Raw genomic sequence first — 23,623 nt, 5'->3', positions numbered from 1 at the left:
CCTTCTGGTGAGGTTGAACCTTCTCCAACCCAGCAGGAGGTCCCAGCTCACTCTCCAGAGCATCATGTAGTAACAGTTTCTCCTCTAGGTCAGAGTCAAGCTGAGCTTTTACTCTTCCCCAGCGTCACTGTTAAACCTCTGGATCTGGCACTTATCATAACTCCAGAGTCCACTAATGAAGTTGAAACTGCTCTACCCCAACAAGAGGCCTCAGCTCAGTCTGCCATGTCCCCGGAACAGTTGGAACCTTCTGCAATCCAGCAGGAGTTTCCAGAACAACATCCAGCCCCTGCTGAAAATGTTGAACCTTCTCCAGTCCAGCAGGGAGTCCCAACACAGACTGGAGATCTTCCTGAGGAAACTGAACTTTCTCCAAGCCAGCAGTGGAACTCATCTCTGCCTCAGATGCCTGTTGTAGGTGTAAAACCTTCTCCAGTCCAGCCTGAGCACCAGGCTCAGCCTCCAGAGTCCTCTACAGATATTGTAGCTCAGCCTCCAGTACATCATGAGGTGACATTCTCATCTCTAGGTCCTGGTGAAGCTCAACCTCCAATGTTGCCCAATATCACAGTAAAACCTGTAGATCTGGAGGTTTTCATAACTCCGGCGCCCACTAAGTTTGAACAATCTCCAGGGCAGCAGGAGACCCCTGCTCAAGCTCCAGTTCCCCCTGAGCAGGTTGAATTTTCTCCAGCCCAGTCCAAGCTTCATTTCCAGTCTCCAGAGACCCCTGAAGATGAATTTCCTCCAGGCCAACAAGAACTCATAGTTCAGACAAAAGACCCTCCTAAGGAGGTTGAAACTTCAACCATGCAAGAGACTCCAGGTCCTCCTTTAGAGCCACCTGAGGAGTTTGTAGTTCAGCCTCCCATGTATCGGGAGATGACAGTTCCAACTCCAGGTCAGGATCAAGCTCGGCATCTATTGTTACCCAATGTAACGGTTCAGCCTTTGGACTTGGAGCTTACCATAACTCCAGAACCCACCACGAAAGTTGAACATTCTAAAACCGTGAAAAAAACTACTGCTCCTCCAAAGGACCTGGAAGTGACATTTGCACATCAAGAGCAGGTTCAAGCTCAGCATCCAATCTTGACTGAAGTCACAGTTCAGCCTTTGGACCTGGGGCGTACCATAACTCCAGAATTTACTAAGGAGATTGAACTTCCTCAACCTATGCAGGAGACTCCAATGCAGCTTCCAGAGCCACCTAAGGAGGTTACTGTAGCTCAATCTCCAGTATATCAGGAGGAGACCATTCCAACACCAGGTCGGAATCAAACTCAGTATCCATCATCACCCAATGTAACAGTTCAACCTTTGGACCTGGAGCTTACTGTAAGTCCAGAAGCCACTACAGAAGTTGAACATTCTACAGCCCTGAAAAAGACTACAGCTCCTCCAAAAGACCTGGAGGTGACATTTGCACATCTCGAGCAGGTTCTGTCTCACCGTCCAAACTTGACTAAGGTCACAGGTCAAGCTTTGGACCTGGAACTTACCATAACTCCAGAATCCACTACAGAGATTGAACCTTCTCCAGCCATGCATCTAGAGCTGCCTAAGGAACTTGTAGCTCAACCTTCCATATATCAAGAGGCAGCAGTTCCAACGTCAGCTCAGGATCAAGCTCAGCACCTGTGGTCACCAAATGTGACAACACAACCTTTGGCCCTGGAGCTTACCATAACTCTGAAACCCACTACAGAGGTTGAACAGTCTACAACTGTGCATCAGACTACAGCTCCTCCAAAGAACCTTGAGGTGACATTTCCACCATCAGAGCAGGTTCAGGTTCAGCATTCAACCTTAAATAAAGTCACAGTTAAACCTTTGGACTTGGGGCTTACCATAACTCCAGAACCTACTACAGAGATCAAACCTTCTCCAACCATGCAAGAGACCCCAACTCAACCTCCAGAGCCACCTAAGGAGGTTGTAGTTCAATATCCATTCCATCAGAAGGGGGCAGTTCCAACCCTAGGTCAGGCTCAGGCTCCGTATCCAACTTCACCCAGTGTCACAGTTCATCCTGTGGACATGGGACGTACCATAACTCCAGAACCTACTACCCAGGTTGAACGTTTTACAACCACCCAGACTACAACTCCCCCTCCAAAGGACCTTGAGATGACGCTTGCGGATCTAGAGCAGAATCAGAGTCAACATCCAAACCTGACTGAAGTCACTGTTCCACCTATGGACCTGGAAATTACTGTAACTGCAGGATCCAATATGGAAGTTGAACCTTCTCCAGCCATGCAAGAGACCCCAACTCAGCCTCCAGAGCCACCTAAGGAGGTTGTAGTTCAATATCCATTTCATCAGGAAGTGATGATTCCAACTCCAAGTAAGGGTGAAGGCCAGCATCCAGAATCACCCAGCATCACATTTCATCATGTGGGCTTGGGGCTTACCATTATTCCAGAACCTATTACAGAGGCTAAACATTCTGCAACCACGAAGAAGACTACAGCTCCTTATCCAGCGGACCTTGAGGTGACACTTGCACATTCAGAGCGTGTTCAGAGTCAACAGCCAAACCTGACTGAAGTCACTGTTCCTGTTCCTCCTATGGACTTGGAAATTACTGTAAGTCACCAACTAGAGTCATCTGAGTCGGTTCTCCCCCCAACGACTCAGCACTCAGTGGTGCATTTTCCAAAATACTTCCCAGAAAAGGCATATACAACTTTAACTGAGCAGCCAGAACAGAATGTTACCACAAACGTCAACATATGTGAGCTCTGTACCTGCAAAGATGAGATGCTGTCGTGTAGTGGTTTCAGCCCAAAGCAGAGGCTCCGCAGAGTGCCTGTGCCAGAGCCCAACATGGACAACAACACCTTTACCATCTTGTAAGAATTGCCTTTTCTCATTTGTTCCCTGCCTCCTGCTTGACACAGCAGCCTTTCTTTGAGGTCTTCCTGGGCCTTCGTCATCTCCCCAACCATGTTGACTGACTCTCTCTTTTTACCTTTTCTTTGCCAACTGTCCTTATCTTCATTTTCCTGTTTGCTGTGGTTCCCACGTCTGCACCCGTTTCCTTGTAATTGTCCTTATTCTTTATCCAGTTTTTTTAGCCCCATGATTTCATCCCTTAACCTCTACTCTCCCATCTTTATAGCAACATGTCCCTCTTTCCATCTCCTTGGTGATATACAAAAAAGTGGTTAAGAGCAGAGATTCTGGAATTAGACTGCCTGGGTTTGAATTGAGTTCTGTCACTTATTAGCTTTTGATTCAATTTCCTTATCTATAAAATGGGATAATAGTTACTGCCTTGTGGGATTATTGTGAGATTTGGTGAGTTAATACATATAAAACACGTTTTCAGTGCCTCGCATATATGTGAGTGTTAGCTATTATTTGATTCCTCAGCTATGTTTAGAACTCATCTTTGTCCCTTGGTTTTCTATATACAGCACCTATTTTGTGCCCAGCCCAGGACTCAGTACTGTGGCAGCCATGCAAGTATGGCATTGTCTTTAGAATATGAAATAAGAGGTGGGAAGAAAGGAAATAGGCATAGAAAGACAGGTGACCTATAATTAAGTACAGACTATAGGTGCTGTAAGTCACCAGAATCTGTAATCAATGGAGTGTAGGGGTCAGAGAAAGCTGCATGGATAAGCTAAAACTTCGGTTGAGATTTAGAGTGGCTATGATTTGTTAAATACAGCAAGAATAGGGAGTATAGTCTAAGCAAAGGCACAGCTGCAAGAATGATCAGGAATTAAGAATTAGCTTAGAAAAAAAAAAGAATTAGCTTAGGAGGGCAGCCCCAGTAGCTCAGCGATTTAACGCCGCGTTCAGCCCAAGGCGTGATCCTGGAGACCCGGGATTGAGTCCCACATCAGCTCCCTCCATGGAGCCTGCTTCTCCATCTGCCTGTGTCTCTGCCGCTCTCTCTCTCTCTCTCTCTCTCTCTCTCTCTCTGTCCCTGTCTCTCTCTGTCTCTCATGAATAAATAACACCTTAAAAAATGAATAGGTAAGTTGTTGCTGAGGGAAGAAGATAAGTTAAAGGTAAGATTCAGTCATATACGGAATTAGTGATTAAAACTGAACTCAGGCATTTCATAGCTTCTTTGAAATACTTGCAATTCATGGATACATTCTCATTTTTTTAATGTCACAAGCATATAGGATAAAATGTGAAAATCCCACCCAAACCCCCCTACCACCCATAAGATAACTCCTGTTAACATTTTGGTGTCTGTCCTTCCCATCACTTTCCTTTGCAATTTTTCCCCTAATCATTAGGTAATACTTTTTATTGCTTGCTCAGTGATTTGTTGCTTTTCCCTATGTAACATGTCTAAGAAATCTCTCCATATTAGTTCCTCTCATTTCTAACTTCTCCTAACAGCTGGAGAGATTTCAAAAGAAGTCACTGGGCCAAAGCTTTGGTGTTCCTGGCATAGGATTTCTTTACCTTTGTTTCCTGGCATAGGATTTCTTTACCTTTGTTTTTTTTTTTTTTTACCTTTGTTTGATACTTTTTTTGCCATTTTTCTGTTGAATTATTTTCTCATTGATTTACAGAAAGAACCATTTTAGACACATAGAGGTGATTTGGAGAAAAATACCCATATTCATAAAGTAATTAACTGGCATTATCTATCCAAGAAATTAGACAAATAGAAAGTTCCGGTTCTAAGGAGATGGCTTGTTGACACCAATGGCCCCACATTTCCTTATTAATTGTGCAAACTGGGATGCTGATAGCTATGGATATTAAGAAGCTGGTATTTTCTGCATTTGCATATTCCCCCAAGGTTGCCAATGATTCTTTTACTTATTCTGTTCATTCTTTTCCTAACTAGTCAAGGATCTGAACTGTGTTTCTCTTCACAGAAATTTCCAAGGAAACTCTATTTCTTACATTGAGGAAAATACATGGAAGGCATACCGTTGGACTGAGAAATTGTGAGTATATTTTCTCCAAATACGAATACAAAAAACTGCATCCTAAGATCCTTCTTAGTCAAGAATTTTGAAGTCAGTATCTTGGAGGAAAGGTATTTCCCCCTCCATATCCCAAATCAACCTCTATTGATGGCAATTCTATGTTTATCTTGAAAATTGAATTTGACATGCTCTCTTTAAAATTTAGCGTCAATATAAACTTATTTTCCATTATATAGGAATACATGATTATATCCTCAATATATAAAAATGAAAGAATAGATAAAGTGAACATCTTCTTTGTGTTCTGATCCCCTACCACTGAGATAGCCACTACTCCTCTGGATTTAGTATATATCCTTGCAGATCTTTTTCCATGCATTTGTCTACATACATATTTATAGACAACAAAATAGGTTTGTTGTGGGATTTTCTTACCTTGTTTTTGTTTTTACATAAATGATAACTTCCTACAACTTGATTCTTTTGCTTATGCTTATGCTTATAAATTAAGCTTTTGATTCTTTTATCTTATGTCTTAGATTTCTTTTCTTTTAGTACATAGATAGGGGGTTACCCCATTCATGTATATGCCTGTGTAATATATTCCAAAGTATGAATGTATATAGTAATTCTCCTATTGATGAATGTTTAGACTGTGTCCCATATTCTTGTCACATGCGCTCCTGTAGTGAACTGCCTCAACCATGCATCTTTGTGTATGTGCGCAGGTATTTCTGTAGAATAGATATCTAGAAATGGAATTGTTTGAATAAAGACTATGTAGATGTAAAATTTTAATTGCCCTCAAAAAAGTTGTGCCAACTTAAACTCCAACCCATAGATCATGACAGCATTCACATCCTCATACCACCCACTACTGGATATTCTCCATTTCTTGACTGATCTGATGGGTGAATAAAAGGGGTCCCATGTGAATTTGAGGTTTTCTGATTACTTGTAAATTTAAATACCTATGTTTACTGAACATTTGTATTTCTTGAGTGAATTTTCTGTCCTTTGCCAATTTTCTGTTATCTTTTTAAAAAAATGATCTGTAGAAAAAGTCAATGTAGACACAAGTGTTTTTAGAAAAAAAATATTACAATCAAAGCAATTAACTGGTGTTTTATGAGAGTTTTGTGTCATATCATTAGTGAAACTTGAGCAGAGAAGTCATAAATGACTCCTGAATTAACAATAAAAGACATAGTAATCATAGCAATCTAAAAATAGGGATTATGATCCCTCTAAAGTAGATTTCACCCCTCAGTCTGATATCTTATTGGTAAGGGAGAAATGCTAGAACTAGGCATTTGTTTTTTATTTTGTGAATTTCTTAAATACTATGTGTAGTTTATATTTCTCCATGATAGTGTCTGACTGGGAGATTTTATTTCCCAAACTTATAAGAAAACTGAAAATAATTGTCACAAGAAATAAATAACGTTAGTTTTCTTTAGGGAATGGAGGGGGATGGGTGGGCTGAGGACAAGGGTAGGAGAAAAACTTGGCGTTGTGTACTATATACCTTTGGAATTTTGGGCCATGTGAATATATATTACATATTTTTTAAAAGTGCATTGAAATTAAAAAATTAATTTTTAAAAAGCATGTGTTTGGGAATTTATACACTAGAACATGAATGCGGTAAGTCCTGCAGATGTCTGGTTCAGCTTGAGGGTTATACCTTGTAAGCAGAGGTTCCTAACTATGGATCACTGCTCTCCTGGGGCAGGATTTTAACCTGTTTTTCTATATATATCTATTGGATGATATCTGCCAACAGTAGAATGAATAAAGTGTGGTATAGTCATAAAATGGAACACTATTTGTTTGAACCATAAAGCCACATAAGTAATCTCAAATTTTCTGATAGCCGCTTAAAAATTAAAAGTAAAAAGAGAGAGATGACATAAATGTTAATATATTTTGTTTAGCTCTTATAGCCAAAATATTATTTTGACATATAATTATTATACCCATTATTAGTAAGATAGTCTATGTTGTATACTGTCTTCAAAATGCCTGTGCCTGTGTCGATATCATTTCTACATGTAATCAGTATAAAAATTATTGAGAGTTTATGTTCTTTTTTCCATAGTAACTCTGAAATCACAATTTGATTGCTAGTCTTTTATCAAGAATACTTGATCTGTATTTAGATTTCATAAAAATTACAGTTAAAAAAGTAATATCACATACCTACATTGTTGCAAACATATTTAAACATTTTCTAATAACTGTTGAGTATCAGTTTTTTCATTTGTATTTTAAAGTAAATAAAATTAATTAAATTAAAAATTCAGCTCCTCAGTCACACTAGCCACTCCCAAGTATTCAGTAGCCACATGCAGCTAGACATGCAATACTAGGTATTGAAATGAACCAACCTCAGCTACATGCAACAATATAATGAATTTATAAGAAATATTGAGTGAAAGAAGCAACATAGAAAATAATACCTGTGATTCCATTTATATAAAGTTCAAGAAGCGACAAAACTAAATTATGTTGTTTATGGCTGACATATGATAGGCAAAACTACATTTAAAAAAGCAAGGAAAAAAATAAAAAAGCAAGGAAATTAGAGGTCCCTGGGTGGTTCAGTCAGTTAAGTGTCCAACTCTTGACTGGGCTCAGGTCATGATCTCAGGGTCATGGGATAGGGCTCCACACTCAGCCAGGAGTCTGCTGGAGATTCTTTCTCTCCCTCTGCCCCTCTCCCATCAATTAATCTTTTTTAAAAATTAAAAAAGGCAAAGAAATTATTAAAGTCAGGATAATGGTTACTTCTGGGGAATCAGAGAGGGTTGTGATTGGAAGGGGCACACTGAAGCCTTCTGGGATGCTGGCAGGGGTTTTTCTTGATACAAGTGGTATTTCATGGGTATTTGCTTTATAATTATTAAACTGAATATGTTATGTACACTTGATGTGCATTTTTTTAGTTCTCAAAAACTTTTTTTTTTTTGGTTGGGGAAAAAAAAATCAAATGACTTTACCTATAGTGCTGTATGGGGCTTCCAACATAGAATTTAGAAAAAGAGAGGAGGAAATGTCAGTTCTGCCAGTATTATTGTCATCTAAACCAGGGTTCTAGCAGAGACTTTGTGATCCAGAGAGTAGGCATTAAATATGCATTTTGGTTCAAATAGTGGATGGATGCATGTGTGTGTGTGTGTGTGTGTGTGTGTGTGTGTGTGTGAGAGAGAGAGAGAGAGAGAGAGAGAGAGAGAGAGAACAAAAAAGGATTTGAGTGAAAACAGCACAGAGCTCAGTACTCCTAAATTAAAGAAGAATTAGTATATTTAGGTGGCACCATTACACAGGTTTCCCTCCCAGATGGGAGTTAGTCCTGTGTAGTAAATAGTTGTAGTTGTTTTGCATTTTGATGCAGAAATAACCTTTTCATTTTTCAGAATTCTCAGTGAAAATTACTTGAGTGAATTACATAAGGACTCATTTGAAGGCCTGCTATCCCTACAGTATTTGTAAGTTAATTAATCACTTATTATGTGTTTTTAGTTATATTATCTGTAAAATAAATATGGGGTTCAAATTAGATAATCACTACAATTTCTTCTAACAATAAAATTCCATCTCTAGCATTAAATATCTCATATGCATTTTCAGTTTTTTAATTCTATAGACAAGATAAAGATAGAAAAAGACCCTTCAGTTATAGAGCAAAAGGAGTAATTAGGTCTGAGCAATTATGGATGCACATATTAACCTGTTTTGTAAGTGTTCATATACCGTGTGCTTACATTTATACTTAGTTTATGGCTCATGGATCAAATCATGCTCAGGTTTGTCTTTACACAGCCTATGAGTTAAGAATGATTTTTACATTCTTAAAGGGCTTTAAAAGAGAAAAGAAGAGAAAGAGAAGAATATATGACAGAGACCATATATGGCCTGCAAAGCCCAAAATGTTTACTATCTGGCCTTTACAGAAAAGGTTTGAAAAAGTTGGTTTAGAAAAATGAGAGGAATTAAAATTAACCTCAAATTGTCACCTACAGGACAAGATAATATAGAACACTTACATTATTTTCAATGCCATTAACCCAGAATGTTTTTAATAATTTAATCTAAATTAAACATTTAAATATTAAATATTTAAGCAGGTGAATTATGTAAGCAGTATTATCAAGTACCTATTAAGTTACCAAGAGAGCAGATTAAGGATTTCAGTGGGAATTCTAGCACCAGTATTAAAAATAGATGTTTAAAATGATGGTTAAGGGGTACCTGGCTGGCTCAGTTGATAGAGCAAGTGACTTTGGATCTTGAGGTTGTGGGTTTGAAACCCACATTGGGTATAGAGATTACTTAAGGAAATAAAATCTTTAAAGTAAAATAAAATGATGGTTAAGTGGTATGGTTAGAAATGTTTACATTAAGCAAACATATCAGAAATGCCCCTAATTTCAATAATTATAAAATAAAATCTCCCCAGCCTTATTGTCAAGGAGGAAATGCTTCTTTAGTATTTCTAGGTATACATACAGAGATACCATGTTCTTTGCTATAAAGGTTCAATTTTTATCTTTGTCTGTGGCATCCAGAGCTGTGTAAGTCATTAATCCCTATTAATGATGCTCTTGAGCAAATAGAGTCTTCTTGCAAATGTAGAAGGTTTAAGGATAGTGGGTAAAAAAGAGCATGATATGACACTAAGAATAGTCCTTTAAGTTGTCAAACCTTCCAAGTCTTAGGGGACAGCCACTCTTGTATTGGTTTTCTTGGCTGCTTCTGCCATCTGGACTCTATAAACTTTACAGACACTGTTTGGAGAAAATCAAATGAGATAAACTGCTCAAAGGATTAGGCACTTCGTTACTACTACCATGAAATACTTTGTAAGCCAATTATTTTATGTTAGCTGAAGTGTTCTCATTCATTTAAAAAAAAAAGGTCAATCCAAAGCTAATATGACAGGCACTATGCCCAGTATCATAGGCACTCAGATGATTAAGACAGGCTTCCTACCCCTGTAGGAACTCATGATCTCACAAGGAAAATAGAAGCTCAAACCACAATGCATAAAGCACTAAGTGGATGACAAAGTGCTGAAGAGGTGCAGAAGAGGGAGCCATAAAGTCATAAAACCACATTTCTTTTTACACAGTCATTTTGTTTCTGCTATTCACTAGCCAGCTCTTTATATTTATTTTATAAATATTTGAGTTTGTTTCATGTCCATGTGTCAATTTTATTTTTTTAATAATAAATTATTTTTTATTGGTGTTCAATTTACCAACATGCAGAATAACACCCAGTGCTCATCCCGTCAAGTGTCCCCCTCAGTGCCCGTCACCCACTCATCCCCACCCCCGCCCTCCTCCCCTTCCACCACCCCTAGTTCGTTTCCCAGAGTCAGGAGTCTTTATGTTCTGTCTCCCTTTCTGATATTTCCCACACATTTCTTCTCCCTTCCCTTATATTCCCTTTCACTATTATTCATATTCCCCAAAAGAATGAGAACATACACTATTTGTCCTTCTCCGATTGACTTACTTCACTCAGCATAATACCCTCCAGTTCCATCCACGTTGAAGCAAATGGTGGGTATTTGTCGTTTCTAATGGCTGAGAAATATTCCATTGTATACATACACCACATCTTCTTGATCCATTCATCTTTCGATGGACACCGAGGCTCCTTCCACACTTTGGCTATTGTGGACATGGCTGCTATAAACATCGGGGTGCAGGTGTCCCAGCGTTTCATTGCATCTGAATCTCTGGGGTAAATCCCCAACAGTGCAATTGCTGGGTCATAGGGCAGGTCTATTTTTAACTCTTTGAGGAACCTCCACACAGTCTTCCAGAGTGGCTGCACCAGTTCACATTCCCACCAACAGTGTAAGAGGGTTCCCTTTTCTCCGCATCCTCTCCAACATTTGTTGTTTCCTGCCTTGTTAATTTCCCCCATTCTCACTGGTGTGAGGTGGTATCTCATTGTGGTTTTGATTTGTATTTCCCTGATGGCCAGTGATGCAGAGCATTTTCTCATGTGCGTGTTGGCCATGTCTATGTCTTCCTCTGTGAGATTCCTTTTTTTTAATTTATTTATTTATGATAGTCACAGAGAGAGAGAGAGAGAGAGAGAGAGAGGCAGAGACATAGGCAGAGGGAGAAGCAGGCTCCATGCACCGGGAACCCGATATGGGATTCGATCCCGGATCTCCAGGATCGCGCCCTGAGCCAAAGGCAGGCACCAAACCGCTGCGCCACCCAGGGATCCCCCTCTGTGAGATTTCTGTTCATGTCTTTTGCCCATTTCATGATTGGATAGTTTGTTTCTTTGATGCAAATGACGTATCAGATAAAGGCTAGTTTCCAAGATCTATAAAGAACTTATTAAACTCAACACCAAAGAAACATGTGTCAGTTTTAAACATGGTAGACAATGCAGATGAACACAACTAGTCCATACTTTCAAGCATTTTATGCTCAGAGGGAAAAGGATGCAAAAATAACTATATTAAAAATAAATTGGAATGCCTGGCTGGCTGAGTTGGTAGAGCATGTGGCTCTTGATCTCAGGGTCATGAGTTCAAGCCCTAGTTTGGGCGTGAAGCCTACTTTAAATTTTTTTCAAAAGAAGAAGAAGAAATGGATATGGGCAATGAGAGGTATAAATTGGTTTTGGAATACAGATGAGGGAGAAAAGACTTCACATTGGATCAGGGAAGCTATTAGAGCAATGCTGTTTCAACAGGACCTTGAAGAGCTATTGGGTATCATCAGAAAGACATTGTAGGGAGAATAAGCTTACAAAGGAGACTGGGAGAAAGGCAAAATACAGGAAAAATATCTTGAGTACCTGTAGAGTAGGAGATTAGAGCTAGTCTTCTAGGATTTTGAAGGCCGTGGATTAACATGCCACACTACTGGATTATCACAGCAGTGCTCCGGGACAAGCTTTAAACTGCAATAGAAAAATAAATAAATAAATAAACTGCAACAGAGTCACTTGGAGGGCTTGTCAGAAAATAAGCTCCACCTCCACAGTTACTGATTCCATTAGTCTATAGAGTAAGGCTGAGAATTTGCATCTTGAGTAAGTGCCCAAGTGATTCTGGCATTTGAGAACCACTTGTGGAGAATTAGTCTGGTGACTGTGTGCAGGATGGATTAGAAAGGGAAAGACTAGAGATGGCAATGCCAGTCTGAAGAGTAGGTGGAAAATGAGGGACTAAGCTGGGATCAATGGAAGTATGAGGGTCAAGTATTATCAAGAATGGGTGTTTTCAAATAAAGATCCAGTACTATGTGGTGTTTTTTGTTGTCTCACCACTTGCAACTGAAGCAATTAATAAATTCATGGAATATTAAGGCAAATGTACAACCAAAAATGAATTTCTATTAACATGATGGTATGATTCTGAGTTAGTTTAAATTTATGTATTGATTAGAGGGGTAACTTCCTTTCAATTTAAATGAAAGGATATCTTTTATTTTTTCTGGTATTGAATTGGCCTAGAAAAATAGAACTAAACCAAGAAGGTGTTCCAAAATGAGAATATCCCTTTTAATATTAGAAATTATAATTATAGGGGTGCCCGATTGGTGCAGTTGGCTGAGCATCTGACTCTTGGTTTTGGCTCAGGTCACAATCTCTGGATCCTGAAATGGAGCCCCCTGTTGGGCTCTGCACTCAGTGAGGAGTCTGCTTGGGATTCTCTCTCCCTCTCCCTCTGCTCCTCCCACTTGCGCATGTGCACGCACACACACTCTCTAATAAATAAATATTTTTTAAAAAGAAATTATAGGGGCAGCCCGAGTGGCTCACCAGTTTAGTGCCACCTTCAGCCCGGGGTGTGATCCTGGAGACCCTGGATCCAGTCCCATGTCAGGCTCCCTGCATGGAGCTGCTTCTCCCTCTGCCTGTGTCTCTGCCTTTCATTCTCTCTGTGTGTCTATATGAATAAACAAATAAAATCTTTTAAAAAATAAAGAAAGAAATTCTATGTGGAGGTCAAAACTTTGAGCTCATAATCTAGAAATTGATGAGGCCTCAAATGTCCTCTAATCAATTCTTCTGCTCTCAGGAAAGATTACTTCCAGAATCTATCAAGAGCTGTAGTTACTTGTTTCATTTATGAAAATGAGACTCTTTTAAGAGAGATGAGGAGAGCTGGGGGCTCTGGAAGGTTCAAATAACAAATCCTTAAGTTCAGAGTTTAGGCAAAGGCTACTTATTCAATACTATCAGCCTACTAATTAGGTATCTAATAGCTAATTGAGGCAATATTTTCCTTTTACTTTTCCTAGAGATTTATCCTGCAATAAGATACAATCTATTGAAAGACGTACATTTGAACCACTACCTTTTTTGAAGTTTATGTAAGTTACAAATATAATTTCATTATATTTGGAATTTTTGTTAAACTTAAGTGTAAACCTCTTTGTTACAATCATTTTGAAATATGATTGTAATTTTATTAGTAGAAAGCTACTAAAATTATGTAGCGAATCTTTTTTGTCTGTAGCAAAGATTAGTGTAAGAATTATTATACAGATCAGACTGAATCATTCTAGAGCAGTGGTTCTCAACTAGGGTGATTTTGCACCCAGGTGACATTTGGAAGTGTCTGGAGACATTTTTGGTTGTCAGACTGTAGATGTGCTACTGGCATCTAGTGGGCAGAGGCCAGAGATGCTGCTAAACACCCTATAATGCACAGGACAGCCCCTCCTAACAAAGAGGATCCAACCACAAATGTCAATAGTGCTGATGTGAAATATTTTTCTAGAGAAATAAAGATTACCTAACGCAAGTATTTACTGAGCACTTACTGATTTGTATCTAATGCAACACATGTAGAAACATGAAAATATAAATCTTTCATGCAAATTTTTTAATTTAAATTTTTAAAAAAATTTTAAAAAGCATATCTTCCATAGTGAGATAGTTTCAGGATATGGAGAGGGTATTGAGATTATGTTTCATCCTATATAAATTGGAATCACTGCCAAAGGATAAATGTTCTGAAAGAAAATCTTTTTTTCTTCTTCTTTTGCTTGTGTCTTTTTTTGTAGAAATCTTGGTTGCAATTTACTCACAGAAGTGAGCTTTGGAACATTTCAGGCCTGGCATGGAATGCAGTTTTTGCATAAGCTGTAAGTGAAATAGAAAATGAATACATGTAAAAAATAAGCAGACAAACAATATGTAAAAACATCAAACATTTATTGGTTCAGTGGATGTAACAAGCCCAGTATGAACTCTGAAAAGTATGTCTTAAAATCCATTCTTTTTTTTTTCAAATGAGGAAACTAAGGTACAAAGAGGCCAAGAGGCTTGTCTATCTCATAAATGGCACTCTCAGCTTTCCCTGTCCTCAGCTTTGGTATGAGCAATAAAAGGCCCCAAGCAAATAACACCCAAATCAACATTATCCTGGGAATCCATGACAATGATGCTTCACCAATAGGGGCATGGTCCTTGAAATTCCACCTTTGAATTTAACTTTGAAAATTCCTGCTAATGTGCAAAGTACCTAACTGCTTCAATGCGTGCAAAATAAAGCTTCAAAGAAGTAAGTGTAGGGGAATTCTCCAGGGAGCAAAAGTGTGGGTGCTTCCTCAGCCATCAGCTTCTTTTAAATGGTAAAGCAGAAAGAACTGCTGAGAACCTGCCACAGGGCACTTCTCTCACCAGTTACCCAGAACATTATTTTTCAAAAAATGTATACCTCTGAGTAAATCATCTGGGGGCCATAAGAACCTTTGAGGTATGGTAAAAGATATTGTTTGTGTTAAGTTGTGTGAAAAATGTTCATGAAATACATTGCTGTAGCATAATTCCATGTGGCTATTTCCTGAATCTTCTTCAATAAGAAGTGTGTCATTCCCTTTCGGCTGGAAAATTCTGTGATTTCCTGGTGATATAAACAAATCATAGTGGGGGATGTTCAATGGCCTGAGGGGGATTTTAGACTCAAGGTGAAGATCTTCCTCTAAACCTGACTTTGGAAAAGATTATCTTACCTGTCTTGTAGTTCAGAAATATTATTTCACACAGTTTATTTTAGGATAGATGAAGGTGTTGAGGGCATGTCTGGAGCTAGAGGGACAGTTCCTGCAGATGCCTATCTGTTGAAGGCTCCTCTCTCCTCCCATTAATTTGCTGATGCCTAACTTGGAAACAGAATACAGAGGGTCAGTTTTTTGCTTGCCAACACCCCGGAGAAAAGGCTCATTGGGTTTCTGCACCAAGAGGTTTTGGTGCATCAATATAGTGCCTTAAACTCACCATCTTTATTTCTAAGCATGCTCTCACACCAAGAGTCTATTAGAAGAATCTGAATTTCCAAAAAGAAAGAAAGAAAGAAAGAAAGAAGAAAGAAAAGAAAAGAAAGAAAAGAAAGAAAGAATCTGACTTTCATTATAGTTATATGGGCAACACAGGAAAGACTATGGAGGAATCAGTTGATAAAAATCAATGAATTCATTGAAAAACATTCAGTGAGTGCCATGTCCAATACATGTCAACACTGTACTAAGTACTGGGGGTACAAAGAATAAGACAGGGACTGTCCCCAAGAAACTTTCATACTGGAAGGAGAAAGATGTTGACGGGAAAACACACGGGAGCCGTACTGGCATCCATGCAGCAGGGTAACAAGGTAGGGGGTTGACAAAGTGGGGAACAGGTTGTGAGATAGAAAAGACTCTTAATGGATGAGGCAACAGCTTGTTTGTGTTGAGTTTCTGTGTGCATCTTAAATAACAGATAAAGGTAATTAAAGAACCAGAGCTAGCCAGTATTGATAATATATTAATACTCATGTCATGGGACTTGAATAGAGCTTCGAAAACTAATTCACAGTTCCTTCTGAAAGATTATCACAATACAGTAAGTGTGTACTGGGGGTTAGGCTCCTTTTTTGTTTGGGGCCAAATTTTTCTAATAGACAAAGCTAGTCTGCTTTAGGAAATCTCTGCCATAGTGAAATATAAACTTCATTGCATTTCTTTCCAAAGGCAAGTTGCCAAGGGAAGATGCCACCCTTTGAATTAGTCATGTTACCTGTGTGACATGTTACCAAGGTGTTTGTAAGTTGAAACAATATTTTCTCTGGCATTAAAGAAGTCTGTAAAATTTATAGGCCCTTGCTGAGGTGGATTTATTTTGAACTGACCAAAGCTTGAACTTCAGGGCACCTCACTTCCATAGGCTCCTTCCAAGGTCTTGAGAGGAGTCCTAGCAATTTTTATACTCATAATGTTGCATGTTTTTATTAGACAGGATTTCCCAAAGTAGATGAGGTTCAGGCCCCACAAGACCTTGATTCACCCTGGGTTTCAGGTAATTATAACTCAGTAAGCTTCTTGAATGAACCCTCTAAGTTATTGATAAATACCGAGTGAACAAGTTAGCAGTGTGGTAAAGTCTATTTTGAATCTGAAATCCACCTCAAAGACATGCCAAGAGCTTATTAATAAGGTACCACCTTTGGGGGTTTTTGTTTTATTTGGCTTTAATAAGGTACCACTTTTTGAATGGTAGTAATAATCATCTCTTTCAGATAAAATCAGGAATGAAATAGATTATGGAAAACCAGCAGTGGTTGATAATCCAAAATGTTAAGTATACTTTTTTCTTTTCTGACTTTAAAGTGCTTCTTCTTCATTCACCTACACAGGTCCAGACTGATGGATTGTTTTTAAAAATTCTTTTAGTCACTTCATTGGTTCTAACAATACAAGTTCCATGATTTTAGAAACTGAAGGACTCTACAATGTAGAAGGGCTATATCTTATGCAAGTAGAGTACATTGACATGCTGGCTTGTCTGTGGTACATCAGTGTTGTGCTAAGAACATAAGCACTAAGAGAGAATAAGGTGATTCTAAGCTTTGTCCCTATTGAATTATTTACCCCATTGGTATGAGAATACCAATGAGGCAGGTGTGGCCATACTACGAAGGCAAATTGAGCTGCAGTCACAGAGACACCCCAATGCTTCCCCAGTCATCCAGCATTGGTTTCCTTTAGATAGCTGTGTGCACACACAAGTTTATACACTTCAGGGTATTGTCATCACTTTTTGGTATGTACTGAAAATCCTGGCAGCTTCTTCTTCAGATTCAGAAAGGCATAAACATTAAGGGTGAAAATAATAACTTGGTCTGTCCTTTGGGAGGACTCAGGGTGGCTGTTTTATTATTTTCTATTTGTAATAGTTCAAAAGGTTTGAGACAGTCATACCCAGCAACCACTATACTTTCCTTCTCCCAACTGCATCTTATTCTTCCCATGCATGTTATTAACGTATCTTCTTTCTCTCGGAACCATAGCAGTTCCTCTTCTGCCCCATAATATTTCTTTAATACCTACCTCTATTAGGTGCTTACTGTGTTCCAGGCACTATACTAAGGACTTTTATGTATTGTACAAGCAAGATAGTGTGACCAAAACTCTTGGATAGTGCCTGGCACATGGAAAATACTCAATACATGCTCCCTGACACTGTATCTCATTTTCGTTTTTCCAACAGCTCTTGTGATGTAGATATTGTTATCCCCACTTTGGGGACAAGGAAATTGAAACACAGAGACATTGGGTAACTTGCCTAGGTTCACATTGTTGATAAGTGGCAAAACCACTTACAAGATTTGCAAGTAATAGAGCTCTGCTTTCCCTTGTACTAGGAGCTGAATGATGACTATTTGGCTTTTGGTGCATTGTCCCTTGGAGTTGGTTTCTAACTGGAATAAGAGCTTTAGAGCAGAGAACTCCTTTTCCCTATGACAATCCCATGCTTCTGGAGCACCTGGCCATGCCACCTATGGGTATCCCCAGGCTTTCTGCTCACTGCCCCAGGGCAAATGTAACACCATTACTACTAGGCACCTACTCTATGCTCAGCCTAATGCAAGATGCTTTGCATATGGTCTTTCATTTAATCCTCAAATCGCCTTATGAGGTAAATGGTACTAAGTAAGACTCAGAGATGTTTGTTATTCAAGTCACTTCACCAGGAAGTGACAGCCAGAATTCAAGCCTAGGTCTGCCTGGTTCCAAGAGCCCTTGCTGCTTCTGCTGTTCCTCACTGCCAGGAACTCTTCTTTAAAACTATTCTCAGAACTTTGATTAAGATATAGGCTTACCATTTCAGATTCTTTAGATTTGGCCCCTCCCCTACCCCTGAGAAAGGATTTATGTGATAAAGTTAGTTAGAAGTCTTGTATTGAGGAGCTTCACGTGGGGAGTCCAATTCTCGTGGCTCATGGACATATGTAGATGAATAAAAGAAAGGGGTTACTCCATCCCCAAGTACTTCAAACATACTGGAACAGGGTCTAGGTCACTCTACTTATTTCTTTGACTGTCTTCTTTCCAGGAGCCAGTTTTCCCTGCCTTTCTTGGGATTCTAGGATAGATAGTTTGGGGTTTGTCCTATTTTAAATTTATTTTCACTGCCTACTTTGGATAGTTTTTCAGCTAAAGCTGTTAGGATTTCAGTACATTCAGGACAGTGAAGACCTGCTTCAGTCCTCAATTCTTCTGTCTCCTTAGTTAATAGAAAGGAAACATAGTCCATCTGTCTGGACCCATATAGAAGAATTTGGAGAAAAAAAATAAAAACAGGTAAGACGTGTTCCCTTATATTGTGAGCTACCTTTAATCCGTCTCATTGTTCTACAGCAAAAAGCTTTTGCAAAAATGCTTGAGTTTTCCTCTTCAAATAAGGTATAGTTTTCAAAAAAAATCATTTAGAATAATATCTCTTCAACTTTGATGACAAGACAGCTTTTAAAGCTAATAAAAACTATTGTTTTATTTTACTTCCATAAAGATAACCCTGTGAATGTCAAAAAGCCAGTGGACTAGGGGTCAGCACATTTTTATCTGCAAAAATGAAGGAATTGAACTGAAAGGAAAATGGTCTCTAGTGTGATGTCCTCAGTGAATCTAAACCACTCATATTGTGGTTTGTAGAAAAGCAGTTGCTATGGAGTACTCCATCTGTAAACTTTTGGGTCAGTTCTCATTCTGTCCTTCCTCCAGGCACAGCCTTCATGAGGAAAAGATAGCACTAAAGACAGGAGGAGGAACAAGGATAATTTAGAATGGCCCCATATTTTGTTTTCACTAGTGATAAATGCAGGATGTTAACCTCAGTAGGACAAGGGCTGTCTGGTTAAGAGGAAACACTGAGCTGGTGGGTACAAGACCATGGGTGAACACCCAGGAAAGAGTGGACGGTTAGAGAACTGAGACAATTTGGGGGAAGGATAACAAACTGTTAAAACAAATTGTTTTGGCTACATAATGGTTTATAGTCATTGTTTTAAAACGCGCGGAGGGAAGGATGCAGAGGTGGAGGAGCTCACTTGCACATAGCCCATCAGTGAGCTTATAGATTTTAATGCCAATTGTTTTTTAAAAGCAAAGGATAGGGCAGCCCTGGTGGCTCAGGGGTTTAGCACTGCCTTCAGCCCAGGGCGTGATCCTGGAGACCCGGGATTGAGTCCCACATCGGGCTCCCTGCATGAAGTCTGCTTCTCCCTCTGCCTCTGTCTCTGCCTCTCTCTCTCTCCCTATGTGTGTGTGTCTCTCACGAATAAATAAATAAAATATTTTTAAAAATAAAATAAAAATAAAAGCAAAGGACATTCAACGTCTCAAAGTTGAGGAACTGTGCTTAACCAGACATGTGACACTCATATCCTTCCTCTTCATTATCTTGCTGAATAATAACTAGCATTACAAATCCAATACATTAATGGTACTGAAAAAAATCTAGAAGAATGGGAATAGGAAGAATAGGGGAGTTTCCAAGGCAAGAACAAAAATGTATGGCTCCCCCCACCAAAAATTATGTCTCCCAACCTCACTAACACTGGCTCCCTCTGACCTCAGTTGTAGAAGAGTCCCAGTCTTTACTCTTCTTTTCTCCACCTACCAACATATTTGGTGTTCTACCACCCAGTGCTCTATTTATCACATCACAGTTCTTTATTTTTTTTAAATTTTTATTTATTTATGATAGTCACACACACACACACAGAGAGAGAGAGAGAGAGAGAGAGAGAGAGGCAGAGACACCGGCAGAGGGAGAAGCAGGCTCCATGCACCGGGAGCCCGACGTGGGATTCGATCCCGGATCTCCAGGATCGCACCCTAGGCCAAAGGCAGGCACTAAACCGCTGCGCCACCCAGGGATCCCCAGTTCTTTATTTTTAATTGAGATATAATCCACATAATAGACTATGCAACATTGTAAAGTATACAGTCCAGTGGTATACTTTGATAGACAACAGTCACCCTAATTCCAGGACAGTTTCATCACCCCCCAAAATAAATACCGTACCCATCAGCTGTGACCACCCCCTTCTTCCCTCCTCCAGGCAACAACTAATTCCCCTTCTGTATCCTAGATTTGCCTCTTCTGGACATTTCATACAAATGTGTGTCTAGCTTCTTTCACATAACGTGTTAGCTTCAAAGTTTTTCCATGTCGTAGCATACATACCAGCACTTCATTCTTTTTGAAGGCTGTATAATATTCCCTTACATAGACACATCACCTTTGTTCATCTGTTCCTCAGTTATTGGACCATTGCCAGTGGTTTCCACTTTTGACTATTATTAATAATGCTATGAGTATTCACATACATGGTTTTGTGTGGACATATGTTTTTAATTCTCTTGGATACATACCTAGGAGTGGAATTGCTGAGTCACCTAGTAACTCTATGTCTAACCCTTTTGAGGAACTGCCAAACTGTGCTCCACACATAACTATGCCATTTTATGTTCTCACCAATGTATGAAGATTCCAGTTTCCCCATAATCTTGCTACCACTTATCATTCTCCATCTGATTACAGCCATCTTAGGGAGTATAAAGTAGTATCTTATTATAGCTTTGATTTGTATTTCCCTAATGACTTAAGACACTGAACATCTTTTCATGTGCTTATTGGCCATTTGTGTATTTTCTTTGGAGAAATGTCTCTTTAAATGCTTTGCCCATTTAAAAGTTCAATTATTAGTCTTTTTATTGAGTTGTAAGAGTTCTTTATGTGTTCTGGATATTCTGGATACTAGACTTTTATCAGACATATGATTTGCAAATATTTCTCCCATTCTGTGAGTTGTCTTTTACTTTCTTGATAATGTCCTTTGAAGCACAAAAATCTGTTTAATTTTTTATAAAGTCCAATTTGTCTATTTTAATCCTTTTATTATTTGTGCTTTTGGTGTCATGTCTAAGAGACTCTTGCCTAATCCAAGGTCATAAAGATTTCTAAGAGTTTTTATAGCTTGGGCACTTCCATTTAGGTTAATCCATTTTGAGTTAATTTTTTATATATAGAATGAAGTGTAGGAATCCTTATTTTGTATATGAATATATAGTTGTCCCAGCTCCATTCGAAAAGACTAGCCTTCCCACATTGAATTGCTTTGGCACTCTTGTTGAAAATCAGTAAACTATAAATGTGAGGATTTATTCCTGGACTGTCAGTTCTGTTCCATTGGTTTATATGTCTATCCTTTTTGTTTTTGATCTTCACACTCAGTTTATTCACTTTTAATTTACAGAACATCAGAGATTTACATTTCTTTCCAGTGTTAGCATTTTTATTTTATTTTTTTAAATAATAAATTTATTTTTATTGGTGTTCAATTTGCCAGCATACAGAATAACACCCAGTGCTCATCCCGTCAAGTGCCCCACTCAGTGCCCAGTCACCCATTCACCTCCACCCCCCGCCCTCTTCGCCTTCCACCAACCCTAGTTTGTTTCCCAGAGTTAGGAGTCTTCATGTTCTGTCTCCCTTTCTGATATTTCCTACCCATTCTTCTCCCTTCCCTTCTATTCCCTTTCACTATTATTTATATTCCCCAAATGAATGAGACCATATAATGTTTGTCCTTCTCCGATTGTATATGTCTATCCTTATGCCAGTGCCACACTACGATTACTGTAGCTTTGAATTGGGTTTTGAAAGCAGAGCATGTGAATCTTCCCACTTTTTTGTTCTTTATCTAGATTTTTTTTTGGCTATTCTGGGTCCCTTGAATTGATATAAGAATTTTAGAATTAGCCTGGAAAGAAGTCAGCTGTGATCTTGATAAGGGTTGTGCTGAAGCCATAGTTCAGTTTGGGGCATACTGCCATTTTAACAATATTTTCTTCTGGTCCATGACCATGGCATTTTTTCCATTTATTTCAATCTTCTTTAATTTCAACAATGTTTTGTAGTTTTCAGTGTATGGGTCTTATACTTTTTGGTTAAATTTTTTCCTAAGTATTTTATTCTTTTTAATTTTGTTATACATGGAATTTTTTTTCTTAAAATCATTTTGGATTCCTCATTGCTAATACATAGAAATACAGCTAACTTTTATATATTGATCTTGTATCCTGCAACCTTGCTGAACCCATTTCTTAGTGCTAAGGTTTTTTTCTACATTCCTAGGAATATGTCTTGTGGTCTTCTAGTTTCCCAGGAATATGTTGGAGCATTTCAAACTCTCTGTGGATATCTCATTTCTCAGCCTTTTCTTTTAAACTTTTAGATTAGGGTTTTTGTTTTTCTTGTCCCAACTGTTATCCATTGCCTTACACAGCTGCCAGTTTAAAACATTTACCTGTAATTGTTTTTAAAAATGCTCCTTGGGATATCTGGGTGACTCAGCGGTTGGGTGTCTGCCTTCCTCTCTAAGCGTGATCCTGGAGTTCTGGGATCCAGTCTCACATCCAGCTCCGCATATGGAGCCCACTTCTCCCTCTGCCTATGTCTCTGCCTCTCTCTGTCTCCCTTTGCCTGTGTCTCTGCCTCTGTGTGTGTGTGTCTTTCTCATGAATAAATATATATATATATATATATATATATATATATATATATATTTTAAATGCCCGTTGAGAAGAAGAGGCTTCTAGCATTGTGCAGTTTTCAATGAGGTCAAGGACAAGGTTCTCAATTGAAGTTTTCCAGGAAACTCAGTAGACAGGTAAAACAATGACAGTTCTTTGGGAAGGAGGCTTTAAGGAACTCCAGCTCCATTTTGCTCCCCTGGGATGTGGGCTATTTTTCAAGGCTACCATCAGGATACAGAGCAGAGGTCTAGAACAAGTTAAAACAACAGATCTCACTGTTCTTATAGAATTAATACATTTTCCCTTAATTAATGCTCTCTGGGTTGCTGTAGGCCCATTGGTTAAATTTTCCAAAATGATGAAAACATTGATTCTATGTTTGCCAGTTTTTGTCATTGTCGTTGCTTTTATGGAGGGATGAATTTTCAAATGTCCTCACTCTCCCATTTTCACTGATTCACCTATAACATGGTTTAAAATACCTAAAGTCTCAATGACCATCAGCTAATTAAATACTTCATCATGGGAGTCGATTAGAGAAAAGGAATAAAAATAGAAAATGTAATTCTCAGAGGAGCTCTCCCAGATGGAGAGATGAAGTTCAACATGAATACAGTTTCTATATTTAGTGCTCTCAAAGTTTATGGTAACCGCTGTTTTATAAATCCCCTTTTCTTCATGTGAGTTAAACACAGGCTTTGGAGTCAGAACTCAGTTCAAATTCCAGCTCTGCTTCTGACTGGCTTGACAACCTCGGACAAATTATGTAACCTCTCTGTACCTCAGTTTCCTCATTTGTAAAATGAGGTGATGATAGTATCTATCACATAAGGTTATTATAAGGATTAAATGTGAAAT

General features: G+C 38.7%; 1 protein-coding gene across 1 annotated transcript in view; it reads left to right on the top strand.

Moving 5' to 3' along the window:
* The first annotated feature begins 882 nt into the window (after nt 1–882).
* Nucleotides 883–23,623, top strand: part of LOC129514773 (leucine-rich repeat-containing protein 37A2-like) — a 41,937-nt gene continuing 19,196 nt past the window's right edge. The window contains exons 1-7 of the mRNA XM_055333484.1: nt 883–1,047; nt 1,711–1,935; nt 2,707–2,858; nt 4,860–4,931; nt 8,333–8,404; nt 13,199–13,270; nt 13,967–14,047. Of these exons, the coding sequence (XP_055189459.1) occupies nt 883–1,047; nt 1,711–1,935; nt 2,707–2,858; nt 4,860–4,931; nt 8,333–8,404; nt 13,199–13,270; nt 13,967–14,047 (839 nt within the window). The remainder of the gene's footprint in view (nt 1,048–1,710; nt 1,936–2,706; nt 2,859–4,859; nt 4,932–8,332; nt 8,405–13,198; nt 13,271–13,966; nt 14,048–23,623) is intronic.

The sequence above is a fragment of the Nyctereutes procyonoides genome, unplaced genomic scaffold, assembly GCF_905146905.1.
Source record: "Nyctereutes procyonoides isolate TBG_1078 unplaced genomic scaffold, NYPRO_anot_genome, whole genome shotgun sequence".
Taxonomy (NCBI): domain Eukaryota; kingdom Metazoa; phylum Chordata; class Mammalia; order Carnivora; family Canidae; genus Nyctereutes; species Nyctereutes procyonoides.
Note: the sequence above shows the minus strand (reverse complement) of the source record. Positions and strands in the feature narration are given on the sequence as shown.